Genomic DNA, 21,364 nt, shown 5'->3' with positions numbered 1-21,364 from the left:
TCATTGGACTAGGTGTCCCATCACCAGGTGACAGCAGAACTCTGGATGGGGTTCACAGACAGCAGAAAGCACATCTCACTGTTCTGAGGCCTCAGAGGCACTGTTCGGTGAGATTCCAATTCTCCTTGTTCAGTGTCCTCCAGTGGTGGAAGGTGTGAGGAGTTCTTGGGCTCTTTGACAAGAACACTAATCCCTTTGTAGGGATTCTGGCCCAGCACACCTGAAACTTCAAGCCAGCCTGTGAAGGAGGGCCACTGTATAGACAGGAACTGAGGAGGGGGTGGGAGAGTGCTTCCCAGCAGGCCATGGTCAAGCAGCTGGTAAGAGTCAAAAAGGCCTGGCACCACGCTCTTCAGGGTCAGCACCTGGACCTAGCGGATTGTGACAGGAGGAAGATCTCCAGGAAGACCCCCAGTGCCCACTCACCCTGTGCTACCCCTCAGTAAACCTTAGGGACAGGAGCCAAGCCATGGGCAGCCCAGCTGTTTCTGAGGAGACTCCTCGATCTCACCAGCTACGTCTCATTCTGAAGGTCGGATTGTTCTAGGGGCCCCTCTGCTCCACAGCACTCACAGTGGGAGGCAGGGGCAGACTTCAGCTAAGTTCCACGGCTGGACAGTGGCATGGCTGGCGGCACTCAGCCAGGGCTGAGTACGACTCGGATTACCAAAGAGCCCTGTCACCAAGGGAGGACACACAAGAATGAGGCTGACCTAAGAAGATCCTTCAAGAGAGACCCCAGGGTTCCACTTCTGAACAAAAGAGTCAAAAGAAATGCACACTGTACCTAATACCTGCTGACTACAGACCTTCAGAAATTGCTGTTTTCTACACATGCTGTCGCAGTGAACAAGAGCTGCAGCCCAGAAAGAGGCAGCTCCCACAGCTGGAACTCCTCTCTGGAGGGCCAGTCTGAGCCTAAGCATGCATGTTCTTGACCCAACAGCCAACACACATTAATCCCTCCTCAACGGCATTTGCTAAGACAGACCCTCCAATGGACAGTACAACAGCCAAGGGCACGGTCTGGGAAGTTATCTCAGCCTGCTCAACAACTCCTAGTGGATCTGCTGTAACTCACCATGTCAACCCTATAATAAAAAAGTCACTAAGGAAAACTTCACACTGGAGCTATCACGGGGAAATCTAGGATTAAACACATAACCTGCCCCCAGTGGTCCTTCAGTGACCCTGTCCCTTCAACATGGGCTGTCACTATGCCTGTCCCATCTAGCCTTCCTCCTGACCCCCACTCTGGTCCCTGCATTTCCACCTCCAAATCTCATCCACGCAGGCACACCGCATATGTGCACTTGCTCATGCACAGGCACACACAGGCATAAGAATGTACAATACCACACAAGCGCTTCCCCCAGTTCCTGCTCTAGGGGACAATCACTTCCTTCAGTAGGAGTGACGACAGGGAACACAGTATGGTTCCTTAGAGGCCACAAGCTTTATGCCGTGAAGGTTTGCAGAAAAGGAAATTCAACTGACACAGAATACCAGCCCCAAGACACAGAGTGCCAAGGTCCTTTTCTGTATACACCATCACCACCTAACTGAGGAGACAACAGCCACCTTCAACAACTCACAGAGCCCAGGCTAATCTGGAAACTGAACAACCTAAGGAAACAATTGGATAACTGCATCTCAACATAACACCATGAAAAGACGATGTAAACGATAGATTTTTAACATAAACTTTATTTATCATTACTGTGGTGTGTAAACTCACATGCACATGCATTATGTGTGCATGTGACCACACATGCCACAATACGCATGTGGAGGTCAAAGGACAACTTTCTCTTCTTCTGCCTTTAATAGGTTCTGGAAATTGAATTCAGGTCATCGGGCTTACATAGTAATAAGTGCCTTTACCTAGGAGCCATCTTGATGTTTCCAGTTTGTAGGTCGGTTTTTTATTTTTTGGGTTTTTTGAGACAAGGTTTCTTTGTGTGGCCCTGGCTGTCCTGGAACTCGCTCTGTAGCCCAGGCTGGCCTGGAACTCACAGAGATCCACCTGCCTCTGCCTCCCGAGTGCTGGGACTAACGGCGTGCACCACCACCGATGGACTAGTTGCTAGGTTTTTATGTCAGAGCAAACAGGAGCACTGTGGCTGCCTGGGTGGACGGTGCAGGTTGAGAAGAGCCCTGCGTTAGACTAAGGGGTTCCTTGCTTCTTTTCTTGCTCTCCCCTCATTACCCCAAAGCCTTTGTCCAAAACCACCCTTCTCAATGGGTTTACTGCAGCTTCAAGACCGCACGATGAAGGAAGAGAAGAGCTGGCAAGTCCAGCAATGTAACACAGCAACCGGCATGGCCAGGAACAAGACAGACACAGCACAGTGAAGCTCCTCAGGCTGGGCCCACACCCCAGGGACAGCACAGTGCAAGGCACACTGAGGAAAAAGAGAGCTGTAGGAACCAGCTGAGTTGGCAACCTCTCACCTGAGAGAGGAAAATACAGAATATCATTCCTTTAAAAAATTTTAAATTACATTAAAAAAACTATTGGGGGGGGTCATTGCACCTGAACCATGTATGCACGTGGAGGTCAGGAGACAGACTGCAGGGGTCAGTTCTCTCCTCCACTACGTGGGTCTCAGGGATCAAACTCCAGCACTGACTGAGCCACTTACCCACTGAGCCATTCTCCAAGCTTATGTTATTTTACTAAATTTGCAATGGGATCCTTAGGTAAAGGAGACGCCAGGGTAGAGGGCAGAATTCAGTTGTCCCTTAAATCTGAGAGACTTGCCCCAGGACCCCAAAGGACACCAAACTCTACCAATGCTCAAGTCCCTAATATAAGGTGGCACAGCACTTGCACAGAACCTACACACATGGTTCCACACACCGTAAATACCTTAGCTGACTGCAGGCCTGATCTAATGTAAATGCTGTGTAACTCAGTATACTGATTATACATAGTGTCATGAGTTGAGTTACAGATGCAGGGTTTTTTTCCCCAAAAAAGAAAGAATGTATAGAAGATAGAATAGTTGAGTAAATAAAGCCTTGCATTATTGAGTTTTTACTCTGACAATCTTTAAAATAAAAAAGACCCCACTGTAGCCGGGTGGTGGTGGCGCACGCCTTTAATCCCAGCACTCGGGAGGCAGAGCCAGGCGGATCTCCGTGAGTTCAAGGCCAGCCTGGGCTACCAAGTGAGTCCCAGGAAAGGCGCAAAGCTACACAGAGAAACCCTGTCTCGGAAAAAAAAAAAAAAAAAAAAGACCCCACTGAACAAACCTAGTGACAAGTATCCAAGTCAAGGTAAGCTTCTAGATTGCATTTATACTGAAAGGAAGCAGGGCTCCTTGGATGATGGCGACTGTGGATCAGAGGCAGGAAGCACAGCAAGCCGAACAGTCTAGGACCTAGCAAAGTGCCCTGCCTCAGAGAAAAAAGCTCTGACTGGTCAAAGGTAAAAGTGCACACACCAGTGCAGCAGCAGCAAGTGGCCAAACACACCAAGGGTGCTCATGACACTGGAAGAGCCAACTGTCACTAGAGAGTACAGTGAGCCAGGTCTCAAGACACTCTGTGAAGGGGAACAAGGCATACTAAGTACAATAAATCTGCATGTATAAATGCTTTTAACTCAAGTATTCCTACTAATAAATGAGGAAAAACATTCAAGTTAGAATCTCACCATTTTACAACCTTCAGGAGTTACAATAAGATTGGAGAGACAATAAGATATTGTGCACCTGCTGATGGAGGAACACACCACCAGTAACGAGACAGTCCAGCAAAGGCAAGACAACAAAAGAATAAAATGTTGAGCTCCCAGCTAAGGCTGATCAAACAGAGAGAACTCTGAAGAACAGCTGAGATAAGGCTGCAAAAAACTGGAAGGCAAAAGGAACAGGGGGGCAGAGGTTCTAAGAGAATGACCTCACTTTAAAAACTTCATTTAAGAGGCTGGAATACGGCTTGGCAGTTAAAAGCACTGTATGTTCTTCCATAGGACCTGGGTTCAAATCTCAGCACCCATACAAGCTAACAACTTCTGTCACTCCAGTTCCGGGGATCTGACGCCCTCTTCTGGCCTCTGCCGCACTGCACGAATGTAGTACACAGACATCACACCCAGGCAAAACACCAATACACATAAAATAAAACAAGTCTTTTTTAAAGACCTTTATTTGAATACTAATTCAAACTACGCTTTTTAAAGCGTTAAGACACCTAGGAGGCCAGGTATGGTGGTGTACAACTGTTACCATCCCAGCACTCAGAGACAGAGGCTAGAAGATCATGAGTATGAAGCCAGGCTGGGCCACATAACAAACATCTGTTTCAAAAAGACACAGTGAGTTAAAATTCACTATATTCTATTTTAAAAAATGCTTTAAGTATAAATTCTGTAGCTATGCTTTTAAAAGCTCATATCTTTGAAGATTTATTTTTATTATTTTAAAAGTGTGTGTGTGTGTGTGTGTGTGTGTGTGTGTGTGTGTGTGTGTGTACACATATGCAGGGGAGCGTGCCTGTGGAATCCAGAAGAGTGTTGGGGCCCCCGGAGACGGAGTTACAGGTAGTTGTGAACTGCCCAACATGGGTCCTGGGTCCTCTCTTAACCATTGAGCAGTCTTCCCAGCCCCTCTAAAAGGGTCTACAGCTCTGACAAGTCACTGTCATCTTGTTCAGAGAGGTGGAGACCCAGAGGCTGGACTCAGGTCTGTGTACCTTCTACAAAGAGGGTCACTCCAGAGGGAAAGGTCCTTATCGCTTTCAAGGGAAACCATGTTATCAGTAAGACCCCTGATCCATCTCAAATAAAAAGAGCCATGGGACTCCTCCTAAGTCCCTGAGTAACTCCTAAGGAGTCTTGACTGACCAGAACAAAGACCATAACAAATTTAGGGCCACCAACATGGTCTTAAACACCCGACAGGAGAGCATAGCAAAGAGTCATCTAACTAGCACTATCCCAAAGTAAGTTTCTACCAGCACTGTCCAGACTCTCGTCCTGACCTGGGCCAGCCAGGGCCTGGCACTTGTAAAGATTTACAGAGGCATCATTCAGGCGGCCACTTTAGCCAATGTAAAAGGCTCTACAGAGTTGTCAGGACTTTGTCCATCTGTCCAGAGTAAAATCCTATCTCCCACAAAGCACAGGAGAGGCAAGAGAGTCCTACCAAGTGGTAATCAACTAAGGACCTGAACTGTTTCTTCAAGAGACCTTACCAGAACCTGGCTCAGATTCCTTCTACAAGCCCTTCTTGTAGAGGACATCCTAACCCCTTTGGGGGCAGGCATGGCCTCCGTCTTTCTGGATACTATTGACTAACTCCTGTGTTGTTTTGTTGTTGTTTTTGGGAGCCCTTGGGCTTCCTTACTAGTTTTGTATTCAGATTTTTTATTAACATTTGGCCCTTTATTTTACATACCGACCACAGTTTCCCTCCCTCCTCGCCTCCAGTTCCCCCCAACCCACACATACTCGCATCTTCCCCTTTCGGAATGGAGACTCCTGTGCTTTAACCTCTTGTAAGTTTTGTGTCTTCTAGGGTTCAACAGTTCTAGCCCATGTGACACTTTGACAATATTCACCCCCTGGCACTGGAAGCCCCACTTCCCATAAGCCTCCTGGACTAGACAATGCAAACCTTCTCCAAAATTACTCTAAGTATGGTTCTCTTTTCATGGCCTGCCAGGAACTCCTGCCAGAGTAATCAGCTACAGACAGGGCCAAGCGTGCATCCCCCTTGCTCAGCCCAAAGAAGCTACTAAAGAAGAGACTTACAACCAACCCCCTCAATACTGGGTTCATGGCTCTGCTGGGGCAGAGGGTGGCAATGTGAAGGAAGGCCATGATGGAGAGTTCACAAGGGGGAATGTGTCCCCGATGCAAGCCTAGTCGACAGCTCCATTCCACCCAAACTGAGGAAGAGGCAATCTTATAACACAGAGCTGCTCCATCTGCATGGGGGAAATTGCATGCACAGTGGTTGGCCCTAACCACACACCAACCAATCAGGACTGTCCTCGTTTACATGCGGGAATTACATGCCAGGAAATTGCAGCCTAACCAAAATGTAGTTCACCCTCACTACACAAGGACTCCTCAACAGCCCATCATCTTACACAAGTTGTCCTTCTATTCCCACAACTGCTCTCTGCCATGTGCTGTATCAGTGGTTCTTAACCTGTGGGTCACGGCCCCTTAGGGGTCACATATCAGATATTTACATCCTGATTTATAACAGCAGCAAAATTAGTTATGAAGTAGCATCGAAATAATTTTTCCACAACACAAGGCACTACACTAAAGGATCGCAGCATTAGGAAGGTTGAGAACCACTATGATAAATAAGCATGTTTTGTTCTAACAAAAGGAAAGAGGAGCTAGGGAGATAATTCCGTGGATAAAGGGCCTGCCTTGCTGCACATGGTCAAAGGCAGCCGTGGTTGTTAGTGGGGCCTGTAACTCTAGCACTGAGAGATGGAGGGTGGCGGGGGACAGACAGATCCTTGGAACACCGTGTAGCCAATCAGCAAGTACAAGGTCCTGCAAGAGACCTTCTCTCAAAAGATAAGGAACAGAAGACACCCAATATCAACATCAATCTCTCTTCTCCACACATGCATGTACATACACAAAAGGAAAAAAACAAGACATTAAGAGAAAATGCCTTCAAATATGTAACTGAGAAAAAGATGTATTATCTGGAAAATAGAATTGAATTACAAATTAAAATGAACACTTAACAAACATTTCACTAAGGATTATATGTGTGGGGCACTCGTCATCTGGAGACTGAGGCAGGAAGAGCTCCAGGTACAGGCCAACCTGGACTGTACAGTAAGTAACACAGTAAGGCTGTCAAGACAAACAAACAAGACAGAGGAATCTTCCACTACAGGGAAAAGGCAGACAACAGGCTGTCAGGGAGGATGTGGGAAGCTGTACACTGCCAAGGATGTTAAACAGTATAACCACTTTGGGAAGAGTTGGCACTTTCCTAAAAAGCTAAACATAAGCTCACCATGTGACACAGCCATTCTCCTAGAATCCTCTATGAAATAAAAACACATGTCCACGCAAAGACGTGCAGTAGAATTCAAGAGCCAAAGTGTAGAAAAAATCCTAATGTCCACCAACTAGTGACCAAATAAACGGGAGGCAGACTGGTCACACAGTGGCTGATTGGCAATCAATGGAAGAGGCTGCTGACAGCAGGATGAACTAATGCACAGTGTCTATCAAAGATGCCAGACAGACTCCATGATGTGATCTTGTAGATTCCTGGAGTTCCAACCGCATCTTCTGAGGCCTCTTCTAGATGCCAGGTGGGCCTCCCCAGCACAAGGCCAGCCCATGACCAACAGGCCTTGGTTCTGCTGTGATGTTCATTGTGCACTGACTTGCAGTAGAGAAAACTTCCCTAAATGCAGCTGCCACTAACTTTCAAATATGCCCCCGGCATACTGGTTAGATTTGCTTAACTGGATTAACATGTATTCCCCTGTTTAAAAGTCCACACAGAATGGGCAAGTTCAGTTTACCTAAGAACAAGCCAAGTAGTCTCCAAGAGTTTTCTACACTGCTCTTAGTGTACAGAAGGAAAAGAACATTATGGCATCAGAAGTATCTACCTCATGGAAGCAGTAAAAAGGACACCCAGCAGGATGTTCCCTGAGAGAATTAGTACTCGCTTATTTAATCTACTCCACAAGCAGACTCAGCACCCAGTACTTGCCAAGTGCTATTCAAGGTGCCCAGAGCACAGCAGTGAAACAGATCGAGCCCCCTAGTCATGAAGCTTTACACTCCTTACACTCTAGCCTGGATTCAATGTGAAAAGAAACAATAACAAAGACAAAAACAAATATTTATGTTAGGAGCTCTAAGCCAAGAAAAATGGGTGAAGTCAGTGAGATCCCAAACACAAGTGAGGTGTGAGAGGCAAGGCAGGCCTAGGGGTCAGTGACATTTCGACAGGTTCCAGAAGGCAGGCAGGGAACCATTATGTCCCCAGAAGCTGGGAGAAGAGGAGGCAGAGAATCAGAGAGTGCCACAGAGAGCACCAGGCCAGGGGCAGGGCCAGGGGCAGGGCCAGGGGCAGGGCCAGGGGCAGGGGCAGGGCCAGGGGCAGGCTCTACGGCTCCAGGCAGAGGTTAGTTTGGGAGGGGTAGGGCTCTTGGGAGGCCTTTGAAGGTTACTCTGTTTCTTTTGGTTTTGGTGGTGCTGGGGTAGAACCCAGGGCCTTGTCCACGCTTGTGCATCACGCTAAGGCTAAACAAACATGCGCGCACCACTGAGCCATACCTTAGCCTTGGGAAAGTTATTCGAAGAAGGTGCTGTGACAGCCGCAGGGCCTGAGCTGAGGAGTTGTGTGCTATGCCTTTTCTGGAAGGGTGGGTGGATATAGGGAAGCCACTGCAGGAATCCCACAGACAGAAAGAAGGGCCTGTGATGTGGGGCCCACCATAAAGTTGGGAAAGATGACTGGATCCTAGCCTTATTTCAGCCGTAGGAGGGGGAAAGTCAAAGCCATCAACCTGTAACTTAAAAACAAATACTCTTGTAGACCAAGGTCTGTGACTAGACTGACAACTTGTGTTGTGAGCAGACAGGCAAGAAAAGGCAGGACACAGGAGAGCACTTAGAGGAGGATAGGAGGAAACAGACACAGAAAGATGCCAGGCAGACCTTTGGCCTGCAGTCCCTGCCCTCCTGGTCTGCAGGTGGGGAACAGAGGTCAGCAGGTAAGAAAAAAGATGCTGGAGATCAGCCTGTGACACCTCATGAAACTCCACACTCACACTAAATCACGTCATTCACGTGAAGACACTGTGTGCCAACAAAGAACTTTCCCAGTACCACAGCCCTCTGTGACTGCTAGAACAGGCCAAAGAGATTACTAAATACAATAACCAGGTGACATTCTGTGACATTCAAGGCACTGAGACCAGAAAAGGTTTAGGGATCTCTTCTTAGCTAGCTTCTTTTGCATATATTCATTCCTCTAACCTCATATCAACTAAATTATCCATTTCACAGCCTGAGGTCCCCCAAGAATAAAGATGATCACCAAATGGCCTGGAAAACACAAGTACTCCTAACCAGCATGGGCAGAGATGGCACACCTACAAAGCCAGGCTGGCTGAAGAGTCCTGTAACCTCAGTTACTTGAAAGGCTGAGGCAGGACAATTCCAAATTAGTGAGTCTCAACAAGTAAAGACTCAGGTGGATATACAGACGGCTCCACAGCCGAGCACTTGCTGGGCTCCATTCCCCCTGCTGGAGAGGCAAGGCAGGTAATTACATGATGTGTTTCCTCTTCTTGCCTGCCCTGCCTACCGACCTCCTCAGGCTCCTCCCACTGTTCAGTCACTGGCTGCTACCCGATCCCACCCACACCTATGTTTACTAATTTTAAGAAACACACTTCACACTTTGTTTTTGTACTTTCAGACTGGGTAGGAAATCCAAATCTATAACCTCTCATCTACAGGGGAAAGTCCAACTCCAACCAGGTACAAAACACTGCAGAGCTGCTGGTTTCTGCTGTCTTCTTTCTCCTTCAAAATGTATAGCATTAGATCTGTCCCTAGGGCAAGGTGGCCACCTGGAGAGGACCACCATCTCTGAGATGTTTCACCATCCCAAGGTGACCACATGTGCTCCATCACGGAGGAAAGCTACAGACAGTGGACCATCGACTGTCTCTGTGAATACGCACACAGTAGGAGGAACACGTCTCTCCTAACATCTCTTGGGTCAGGAGCCTGTCTTTCTTAAACAAAGAAACTTGGTTTTAGGGGCAGGAGGAACTAAGCTAAAACTTAAAATGTAAACAAATGGATTGGCTGGATTTCAGTATCACTGAGCATTTTCCATGATTAATAAATTTTATGGTAAGCATCGAATTTTTCTGACCCTGCAGCAGGCTTCCCCAGCTGCCCAGCTGGCACCCTGCAGTTTCCACACAAGGGCTCCAGCACTAACAGATCCTCTGCAGAGGTGGTCTCTCTCCACCACAGCCCACCAGGCAGGATGTTAAGAATCTTCCAATTATGGCTAAAATCGACTAAAACGGCTCTGTAGCCTCAAAACATTATTAAAATAACTCAGCAATATTTCCAAACAACAACCTCTTCTGTTTCCCCTTAACCTCTGAGAACTTTCCATTCTTCACATGCCCACAGTCCAGCACTGTCCAAAGGAAAAAATGAGGCTAGGAAGATAACATAAAATGCTTGCCAGGGAAGCATGAGGATCCAAGTGTGGGTCCTAAGAATCCATGTGAAAAGCAAGCCGTGGTGACATGGTTGTGATCCCAGCAATGTGGAGGTGGATGCAGGTATTATTCCTACAGCTCACTAGCCAGCTAGAATAGCCTAACTGGTGAGCCCCAGATCTCAGTGAGAGACCCTGTATGAAAACAAACAAACAAAAAAGCCAAGGTAGACAGCCAAGGTGGACCACCTCCTGAGACTGATTTCTGTTCTCCACAGGTAATGAACCTGCACACACACGAACATACACACGATGATAAACACAAACTCTGCTTTCATCCTAAAATGAACAGACTGGCTAGGAAGGTGTTTAAAGAGATCTGAAGGAAGACTTTTTTTTGAATGAGATGAAACAGATTGGGAAGCAAACACTAAGAGAATTATAATGCGTAGTCCTGGAGTGCTGTTAAAAGCGAACTGGCCTTCGGGTAGATGTCTGAACGGCTTTCACTAGCTTCTCCTTCAAAACATAAAAAGATGAAGAAGGAATGAGGTGAAAATAGGATGAGTGACTGCCAAAGCTCCAGCCCCAGGAACATGAAAATGGCACTGAGTATACACCGTCAAGGTGGAATGTCCAAGTGTCAAAAAAAAAAGAAAAAAGAAAAAAATCTTTTTTTTTTTTTTTTAAAGAGATTGCTTTACTTTTCTCTGAAATTGCTTTGTTTTCTGAGATTCCAAAAAAGAGTTGCACCTTCCAAGTCAGGGACACCATCAGCACACTTTCTTATGATGCTACCTCCAAGCCATGGGAATTCCCCCACCAACACCCCAAACTCCAACAGGCCTGCAGGAAGGCACACTGCACCCTGCCACTGTCCTACACACAGGAAGGCAAGAACCTGAATATCACACATTTCCAAGCACTAACTACCGGAGTAATTAATCCTTCCCCTTTAGTCACAGCTGATGCCTCCGAGCTTGGAGCTTTATCTTCAGAAGGGTACTGATAAAATGCCTATCAAAGTTAAAATGCCTATGCTCAAAGTTAAGTAAGGGTCGGGAAATACAATCAGGTAAGTGGATAACCCTACAAATAGGAAGTACTTATCCAGAATTCCTATTGTGTATAGTACTTGAATTGGGTGCAACTTTCCCGAGGGGACCATGGAGAACCTGGGCAGGGTGGGGCAGCCTCAGGACCAGCTCTGCCACATCTGTCCACCTGCCTGCAGGTGAAGTCTGGCACACCTTTCTTTCAGTTGCCAAGCATTCTGGGGGGAGGGAGGGAGCTACTGCTGAACTATGCAAGTCTCCCAACTTTAAGGGAGACACATCCACTTCCCTGAGAAAGTTCATCTACAGACAAAGCAATGATAATCTGGGAGGCTTCAGGAGGGAAGGCTCTGGGAGGAGTATGCCCATCCGTCCAAGGGCCCAAAGGAGAGAGCAGAGCAGCGTGTGCTGTAGACCTTGGGAATCCCGGGGCCTAGCACCTAGCACCAGGTTTTGCAAACAGTGCTTCCTGTTTACAAAAAGTAACTTCATAAGGTCACATACATACTGAACTACCAACAGCCAAATATCACACCTGTGATATTTGAGAGACTATACTTACACCTGTACTTTGAGAGACAGCATGGCAACTTGTCAACACGTCAACTAACATGTCAACACTTCCCATGAGTTCGTGGTTTGCAAAACTACTCAATTCTTTTAAATTATGCTTTTTAAATAATGAGAAGAATTTTCTTTTTCTGTAGCAGAGAAACAATCCGTGTGTGTGTGTGTGAATGTGTGCATTAAGTGGGAGAAAGAACAAGTGCAGAAGAGGCTGTCCGAGCGGAAACTCGCTGGTAGCGCAGCCCAGATGTCTCATGAAAGAGCCTGCAGGCACAGGAAGATTCGACCTGACAGAGCTGGGTCCCTAAGCGGCTTGGCCGGCCACCTGCCACTCCGGCTTGTCAGTTACTAGAGGAAGAGCACCTGCAATCTGCGGAGAGCCGGAGGCCTGCCCACCGGACTGCGGGTCAGTGCGCAGCTCAGCCCGCAGAAGAGCCGACCCGCGGGGAAGGGCGGCCCGGTCCCGGACCAGCAGCTCTGACAGCACCGAGAGAGCTGGTCTGGACCGCCGCAGGCAGGACCCAAAGCTCGGAGCCGGCTGCACAGCGGCTCGCAGGTCACCAGTGGAGAGGTCGGAGATGGACCGTGTCAGCCTAGGTGGGAGCTGCCCCGCCCGGCCGCGCCCCCCGACCCGGTCGGCCGCACTTACAGGTGACGATGGGCTTGTTCTCCATGGTGTAGACCACCGGCGGCTGCGGCTCCTCAGGGGCGTCCATGGGCGTCCGGCGTCACCGGCCCGGCCCCCCGCCCCCCATGGGCACCCGAGGCCGCGCGGGGCCCGCTGAGCCCGCGCCTCCGCGCCGCCGGCCCCAGGCAGCTCCTAGCCGGCCGCCCGCCGCCGCCGCCGCCGCCGGCCGCGTCCACTTCCGGCCCCGGCGCCGCCGCGTGACCACTTCCGGGGCGCGCGACTTAAAGGGGCGGGCCCCGCCGCCGCCTGCCCTCCTACGGGAAAGGCCGCGTGCCAGGCGGGCGGCGGACGGCGGGCGACATGCGGAGCGCGGCGAGGCTGCTCTAGTTGTTGCGCTGTTGCGGGCCTGGAGACGCCTCTGCCTCGAGGCTCGGGCAGTCCCGAGGGCTGCGGGGGGACAGCGGGTGGTGCACCTGCCTGCGCTCGGTGACTCGCGCTTCTCACCTGCCCAAGCAGGGTGACCCTTGGACCCTTGACCTCGTCATACCTGCCTAAGCTGGGTGACCCTCCGCCTGGCACCTGCGGGTGCTTCCGGACCCTCATCCTCGCTCCTATCCGCGCACCTCCCCCGCCACTCCTTGCGGGATCCTGGTATCTCCAAGGGAGCTTCCTCCTTTCTGGCCTCTGCAGGATGCCTCAGAAAAATCCATCAAAACCTTGGATCGGTTTTTACCTCTGGACGAGCTCAGCGGCGCTGTGCCAAGCTGAGTCCCTGCTCACTTGTTAACACCGATTTGTCAAGTGTGCTAGATCAAAGCAACCAAGATCGAAAGCGTTCCCACCCACCCCCTGCAACTCAGAGTTCTCTGTGTACACCCCCTTGCCGGCCACTTTCCCAACTGTCCTTTCTGGGTGTTTTCACGGGTGTCAACGACACACGTTGTTTCACCTGCAGTCAACACTCAGCACTAAACTTGGCTCACAGAATATGCTCTTCCGTGTGCCCCACCTTCGCCAATACTGTCCACCCGTAGCTGGTACTGCTTTGAAGCCTCTGGGTATTGGGAATGCCGCAAAAATCAAATCTTACTTTGAACCTCATAAAAGTTTCTAGTGCAAGTACAGCAGACCTCTGGGAGCTTTTGCAAATAGACTTCAGTGTGCATATGGAGTGTCTGAGCAAGGCTTAACTGTCGGGTACATGTTGGTGTAGGCTTTGGGGCAACTGATTAAGGAGGCTGGCGGAGACTGCCAGGCACAGCCTAGAGAACAGGGCTAAGCAAGCGTAAGGGTCCTAAGACTCTGTAAATGCTCCAAAGGTTTTGGCCCCTATCCATCTAAGCATTTGTGGGATGTCCGTGCAAAAACACAACTCTCGCCTCAAGTGGAATAAGAGACGGTTTATTTTGGAACCAAATTTGAGTGACCACCGCCCAGGAAACAAGGGTTTTGAGGAATCTTCTGAGGCATCTATCTCAAGCAGGTTACCCCAGGTTTCATGTTTCCCCCATGGAGGCAGTTTGAAGAAGTTGTGTAGTAGCAGAACGTAGAAAAAGTCATAAATCAAGACATTTTAAAATACATTGGTGGGTACATCAGAGACTCACTGACAGGACAATGGAGGAATCTCTCCTCTTGGCCTCAAGTGACATTCCTAGCTTTGGAGTGGGTGGGAGCTAGTGGTCGGCTAAGTTAATAGGTTTCAAAAGGTTTTTAATCTATTTGTCACAGGGTGCTAGTTCTGGCATGGGCAATGAATGGCCATTTAGGGAGCTAAAGCTAGGATATGCTAGAATAATTAGGCTCTAGACCTGCAATGGTACAACCTCTCTCTATCACCGTAGTTGTAATTAGTCGATCAGTCTTGGCAGACTTAGCTCCTTTCCTGGGATTCTGCTTCACAGGAATGAGCTCCAATGGGGCCCGTCAGGAGCAACAGGGACCCTCAAGCCCAAGCAGCGGGACATTCAGCTGAGACACTAGAGTAAGGACCCTGTCACCAGGCCACAGGCTCCCTCTTGCAAAGTGACAGAAGGACTTCTGATTTTACATGCCACTACAGTTTTTGTGTCTTACCCTGCTTTTTGTTTTTAGCAGCCCTTTAACAACTTCAACTCAAGTCTTAGCTCAGGGACTCCATAGCAAAGGCTGTGTGTGGCCAGATCGGGCCTCAAAGCCAGAACTTGTCTGTCCCTGCCCTCCAATAAAGCCTAGAGCAATGACTTGATTTGATCTGATCAAGTTTGGAGATGGAGTCCTGCCAGTTGGAGGGACAGGGGGGGGGAGCACCTTGAAACAAACCTACCGGAGCTCCCAAGAGGGAAGGCAAATGGAGCTCAAGGGGAAGAGAATCCAGACTTTGCAGTGTATTACTTATCAAAGTCTAATGTGCACCAAGAAATGATTAGACAGAGCAGGAAGTGTGAGGCCCCACTAAGACATCCAACCTCAACAGAAAGCAGCCAACATGACCCAGAGACTCTGTTTACAAAGGCCAAAGCAACTAGTCAACATATATTCAAGGAACTAAATTAACACACATGAGGAAAGGCTGACAGGAGAGTAACAAAAATATTTCATCTTATTTATTTTTATGTGTATGGGTGTCTGTGCATATATGCCTGTGCAACAGTACATGCCTGGTGCCCGCAGAAGCCAGAAGAGGGCACTGGATTCCCTGAGACTAGAGCTACAGATGGTCCTGAGCCACCATGTGGGTGCTAGAAATCAAATGCAGGACCTCTGGAAGAGCAGCTAGAACTCTTAACCACGAGCCATTTTTTCAGGCCTAGAGAGAAAGTATTTTAAAAGAATCAAATGGCTGGAAAGATAGCTCAGTGGTTTAAATCTTGCTGCTATTGCAGAGGACCCAAGTTCAGTTCCCAGCGCTCACACTGGGCAGCTCACCACCCCTGTTAACTCCAGTTCCGGGGACTCTGGCACTGTCTTCTGGCCTCTCAGACACACACACACACACACACACACACACACACACACACACACACACACACAAATTAAAAGAAACCTTTATTTTTATTAAAGAACAGAATTCTAGAGCTGGAAGATGTGGTAACTGGAATGAAAGTGTGACTGGGTTGGATGAGAGCCAACTTAGAGATGACAGGAGGAGGAGCAGTGGTGTGACCACAGGTGGACAGAAAGCGTTCAGTCCAAAGGAAGAACCACAAGAAGTAAAAACCTCAGGGACCAAAAGGGGCATGGAGACTGGGCTGGCTGCCGTGGGACTGGAGTTACCAAAGGAGAAGAAAGGGAGACCAGGCCAGGGAAACATTTAAAAATAACGACGACGACGACGACGACGACGACGGCATAGTGAGAACTATTTATTCACAGGGTAAAAAAATTTGGCAAAGCTGGGTGCGGTGGCACACGTCTTTAATCCCAGCATTCGAGAGGCAGAAGCAGGAGGATCTCAGTGATTTCCACGCCAGCCTGGTCTACAAATAGAGTTCCAGGGAAGCCAGAGGCATTACACAGGGAAACCTTGTCTAAAAAAATAAAACTTGGCAAAATCTGAGTGGGATACTCAGAAAGAAAGAAAGGGAGGAAGGAAGGAAGGAAGGAAGGAAGGAAGGAAGGAAGGAAGGAAGGAAGGAAGGAAGGAAGGAAGGAAGGAAGGAAGGAAGGAAGGCCCCCCAAAGGGAGTGGCACTGTTAGGAGGTTTGGCCTGTCTTGTTTTTTTTTTTGTTTGTTTTGTTTTTTGGTTTTTCGAGACAGGGTTTCTCTGTGTAGCTTTGTGCCTTTCCTGGAACTCACTTGGTAGCCCAGGCTGGCCTCAAACTCACAGAGATCCGCCTGGCTCTGCCTCCCAAATGCTGGGATTAAAGGAAGTGTGTCACTGTGGAGACTGGCTTTGAGGTCTCTTTTCTCAAGCTTCACTCTCTGTGACAACCAGTTGACTTCCTGCTGCCTTCTGGTCCAGATGTAGCCAGCACCAAGTCTATCTGCAGGCTGCCTTGCTCCTCATCATGATGATGATGGACTGAACCTCTGAAACTATAAACTACCACCTCAATTAAATGTTTTCTTTGTAAGGGTTGCTGTGGTCACGGTGTCTCTTCACAGCAATAAAAAACCCTAAGACAGGTACATACAAAGATAATATTCAGAGATGAAGAGGAAAGTTTAAGAAGGCCAAGAAATATGGACATTACCTTTGAAGGCATGATGATAAGGGTAGACTAGCTTCTTATCAGAAGCCAGAGATCTGAAACCAGGTGGAAATTTATTTTATTACAATATTTATTTATTTATTTATTTATTTATTTATTTATTTATTTATTTATTTATTTATTTATTGTGTGTGTGTCACATGCACACGTATGTGTGTAGATGTAACCAACCATCTTATTAAATAAGAAACAGAACCAATGTAAAAGAGAAAGCCAAGAGGTCAGAGCTCAGAGCTAAAATCTCACCCTTCTGCCTGTGGTGGTCCTAGCTTCCCGAAAGAGAGCTATTCCTGTGCGTATGTCTTTATATAATCTTTCTGTTCTGCCTTCTCATTGGTTGTAAACCCAAACACATGACTGCCTCGTCACTGCCTATGAGTACAGCCCTCTAGGTCTTAAAGGCGTATGTCTCCAATGCTGGCTGTATCCCTGAACACACAGAGATCTATGGGATTAAAGGCGTGCGCCACCACTGCCACACTCTTTCTATGGCTCTAATAGCTCTGACCCCTGGACAACTTTATTTATTAACATACAATTAAAATCACATTTCAGTACAAATAGAATACCACCATATTTCCCCTTTTCTATTTTAATAAAAAGAAAAAAAGCAAAAGGTTATAACTAACAAAAGAAAAACTATATACAAAAGTACAATAACTATATACAATATATACAAGTAATAAATACCTAAACAATGTCTAGTCCATTTGTATTTGACAAATCAGAGAAAATAATTCCATTATCTATCCTATTTTGGTAAGTCCAAAATGTATCTAATTCCTTTCTATCCTAGTTAATCTTCAACTATAACTAACTAACCTTCAACTATAACTAATTAATCTTCAACTCTCTCAGAGACCCAAGAAGGAAATAATATTAGCTAACAAAAATAAAAACAGGAAGTGCATGCAAGCAACTTCCAAAAAATTTGTGAGTTGACAGAAACAGCCAGCTGCCTGGACAGTCACCTGAGTTTTCTCTGCAGTGTTGGGGCATCATCTTCAGCCTATAGGCTTAACGTATCTGACAGACTCATTTGTGAAGTAGGATGTACACAAGGTCAACAGTTCAACCTCACATTGGGTGAGAGCAGTCCATGTACCAGAAACACCTGAATTCCACTAGTGCCCTGTCATGATTCAGGATTTTAAATTCTGGAAACTGTTGATGGTATTTTAATTCAGCTGTCCATTCTTCTTGGCTGTGTGTATATGGCTTCATCTCAGCATCCCCTTCTTCTCTACACCCCTCTATTAAATGCCAGTCTACTATTGAGAGGCGTGAGCCTTTAGCTGCTGTTCCATTGCACAACAGAAGCCATCGGCCCACTGCCTGTTCAGGTGCCTTCAAAGAAAAGGGCACTGTACCTTTTCTGGATTGCGAAGGCCACTTCAGGGATGGTGCCATATTGTCCTGGCCTCAGAAGATGCCTTTTGATAAAGCCATAACCACACTTGTTTTGGCAAGAATCAGTACTGTCGATGTAACCAACCATCTTATTAAATAAGAAACACAGAAACAATGTAAAAGAGAAAGCCGAGAGGTCAGAGCTCAGAGCTAAAATCTCACCCTTCCTCCTGCTGTCCCAGCTTCGCAAAAGAGACCTACTTCCTGTCTGTTCTTTTTTTTATAGTATGTTGTTCTGCCTTCTCATTGGTTGTAAACCCAAACACATGACTGCCTCGTCACTGTCTGAATGTACAGCCCCCTAGGTCTTAAAGGCATATGTCTCCAATGCTGGCTATATCCCTGAACACACAGATATCTATGGGATTAAAGGCATGTGTCACCACCGTCACACTCTTGCTATGGCTCTAATAGCTCTGACCCCCGGACAACTTTATTTATTAACATACAATCAAAATAATATTTCAGTACAATTAGATTACCACCACACAGTACTCCTTTGTTTCATGTTCTGTCTGTCCATTTTGTCCTATTGATTCGAGGATACTTTGTTGTCCAGTGGCTAACTTTTGCCACAATGAAAGTTAACTCCATATGCAGTTTCTTCAATGCCCATATTTTCTCTGAAGTAGATTGGTACTGCTAGGAGCCGACATGTCTCAAAAAAGAAAAATTTCTAAGTTATTAAAACATTTTAAATGCCATATTCTGTAGATCTCTGAAGGGTTTGAAGATGACCTGTCTAAAATATATCTGCTCAATTTTTAAGACATATATAATATGACTACAAGTTCTATTGTAATGTCTAACTACTAACTTTCATTTCTTTATATCCTAATAGTTGGTAATAATAACATTCAAGGATAAGAAAATTGCATTACATTGTTAAATGAATGGTATAAATACAATTAGAAATATACATATAGCATTTTCTAACAATATCAATTTCAAATTTGTATACAATATAGAACAATCCAATCCAATGTAAAGTATTTAAAACTAGTAATTGTCTTTTTCTTTTCTTTTCTTTCTTTCTTTTTTTTTAAAACAAGAACCTTAAATCTAATCTCCTTTGCTTAGCCTTTTTCCTAACCCTTGACAACAACTTGTAACCAACCCCCCTAAACATTGAAAATTATCCCAGACCCAAAACCCATTAAAAAGACCAAAAACACACAGAGATCTATGGGATTAAAGGCATGTGCCACCACTGCCCGGCTCTTTCTATGGCTCTAATAGCTCTGATCCCCAGGCAACTTTATTTATTAACATACAATTAAAATCACATTTCAGTACAAATAGAATACCTCTATATATGTGCCATGGTGTGCATGTGGAGGTCAGAGAAAACCTTCAGGAATCAGTTCTGTCCTTCCACTCCAGGATCAAACTCAGGTTGTCAGACTCAGCAGCCCAAGCCTTTACCCACTGCTCCATCTCACCAGCTCTCCGAAATATTTAAAACACTAAATTTAAAAATATGTCAACCTCAAACAGTACCAAATACAAATTATTTTTCAAAATAACAGGAAATAATAAATATGTCTCAGGTGGCCTGAGGACATATTGTACAAGACATAGAAGACCTCTTCAGATGTGGGGGCGGGGGGCAGCGCAATAATACCAGCTGAGACAGTGATGCCCAGGAAGGAAAACTTGTCTCAAAAAAACCAAAAGAAAGAAAGAGAGAGAAGAAAGAGAGGGAAGAAAGAGAGAGAGAGAGAGAGAGAGAGAGAGAGAGAGAGAGAGAGAGAGAGAAAGGAAGGAAGGAAGGAAGAAAAAGAAAGGAAGGAAGGAAGAAAGAAAGAAAGAAAGGAAGAAAGAAAGGAAGGAAGGAAGGAAGGAAGGAAGAAAGAAAGAAAGAAAGAAAGAAAGAAAGAAAGAAAGAAAGAAAGAAAGAAAGAAAGAAAGAAAGAAAAAAAAAAAAAGAAAGAGACAAACAATACATATGAAATTCCAGGCTAGCCTCTTCTCACTTTTTTTTAAAGTTTTATTTATTGTTTTAGCATCCCAACCCAAAGTTTCCCTGCCTCCTCCCAGCCCCCTCCCCATCTACTCCTCAGTACCGACATGACAGCAACCAGCCAGGTTGTAACTCCAGTCCCAGGAGACCCTATACCCTCTTCTGACCTCTGTGGGAACCAGGCACGCATGTGGTGCACAGACAACATGTATAGGCAAAACACCCATGCACATCAAAAGAGAGAAAAGGACAGAAGAATAAAAACAAGAAGGGGGCTGGAGGTGGCCGCACAGCTGAGCAGGTGCCAGGCCCTGGATTAATGGCCAGCACCACAAAAATAAATGAGACAGAGAGAGACAGAGACAGAGAGAGACAGAGACAGAAAGAGAGAGACAGAGAGAAAAGAAAACCATAGGCTCATATGCTTGAATGCTTGGTCCCCCGTTGTCAGAACTAGTTGGAAAGCCTTAGGAGTGGTCTTGTTGGAGTAGGTATAACTTTATTAGAGTAGGTACCACCACTGGGGGTGGATCTGGGCTTTCCAAAGCTCACATCAGACTAAGCCTTGCTCTCTGTCTCTGTCTCCTGCACAGGTCAGATGTGAACTCTCAGCTACTTCTCTGGTGCCATGCCTGCCTGCCTGCCTGCCTGCCACCACACTCCCTGCCATGATGGCCATGAACTCACCCTCTGAAACTGAAAGCAAGCCTCCTGTTAAGTGCTTCCTTTTACAAATTGCCTTGATTATGGTGTCTTGTCACAGCGATTTGGTACTTCAGACACTGCTCAACATACACTAGCATTGTTGTAATGTATTCCCTGCTTTTGTTGCTGTGACCAAGTACCCGACAGGAAGCATCTTAAGAGAGGGGAGACCGGGCGGTGGTGGCGCACGCCTTTAATCCCAGCACTCAGGAGGCAGAGACAGGTGGATCTCTGTGAGTTGGAAGACAACCTGATCTACAGAGTGAGTCCCGGGATAGCCAGGGCTATATAGAGAAACCCTGGAGAGAGAGAGAGAGAGAGAGAGAGAGAGAGAGAGAGAGAGAGAGAGAGAGAGAGAGAGAGAGTTTACTTTGGCTCATGGTTTGAGAATCCGATCCACCATGGCCAGGAAGGATGCCCCCATGAAACTCCCCACATCTGGGCAAACCAGCACTGGGATGGGATGGGGGAATGACCAAACTCAGCTTGCTTTCTCCTTTTTCCCTTTTAATTCACCAGGGGACCCCAGGCCCTGGGGTGGTGCTGCTCACATGGAGGATACTTCTCGCTCAATTAATCCCATCTGGAAAAGCTAACAAGACACACCCAAAGGCATACCTCATCAATGCCATAGATCACCC

General features: G+C 46.9%; 1 protein-coding gene across 1 annotated transcript in view; it reads right to left on the bottom strand.

The window, feature by feature from the left end:
* Positions 1-12,633, bottom strand: part of Trappc10 (trafficking protein particle complex 10) — a 61,952-nt gene extending 49,319 nt beyond the window's left edge. Inside the window, exon 1 of the mRNA XM_028860456.2 lies at positions 12,474-12,633. Within this exon, the coding sequence (XP_028716289.1) occupies positions 12,474-12,540 (67 nt within the window). The 5' untranslated portion in view covers positions 12,541-12,633. The remainder of the gene's footprint in view (positions 1-12,473) is intronic.
* Between the last annotated feature and the right edge of the window lie 8,731 nt (positions 12,634-21,364).

The sequence above is a fragment of the Peromyscus leucopus genome, chromosome 16_21 (genome assembly GCF_004664715.2).
Source record: "Peromyscus leucopus breed LL Stock chromosome 16_21, UCI_PerLeu_2.1, whole genome shotgun sequence".
NCBI classification, from domain to species: domain Eukaryota; kingdom Metazoa; phylum Chordata; class Mammalia; order Rodentia; family Cricetidae; genus Peromyscus; species Peromyscus leucopus.
The sequence above is the reverse complement of the archived record's forward strand: the minus strand, read 5'-3'. Positions and strand labels throughout refer to the sequence as shown.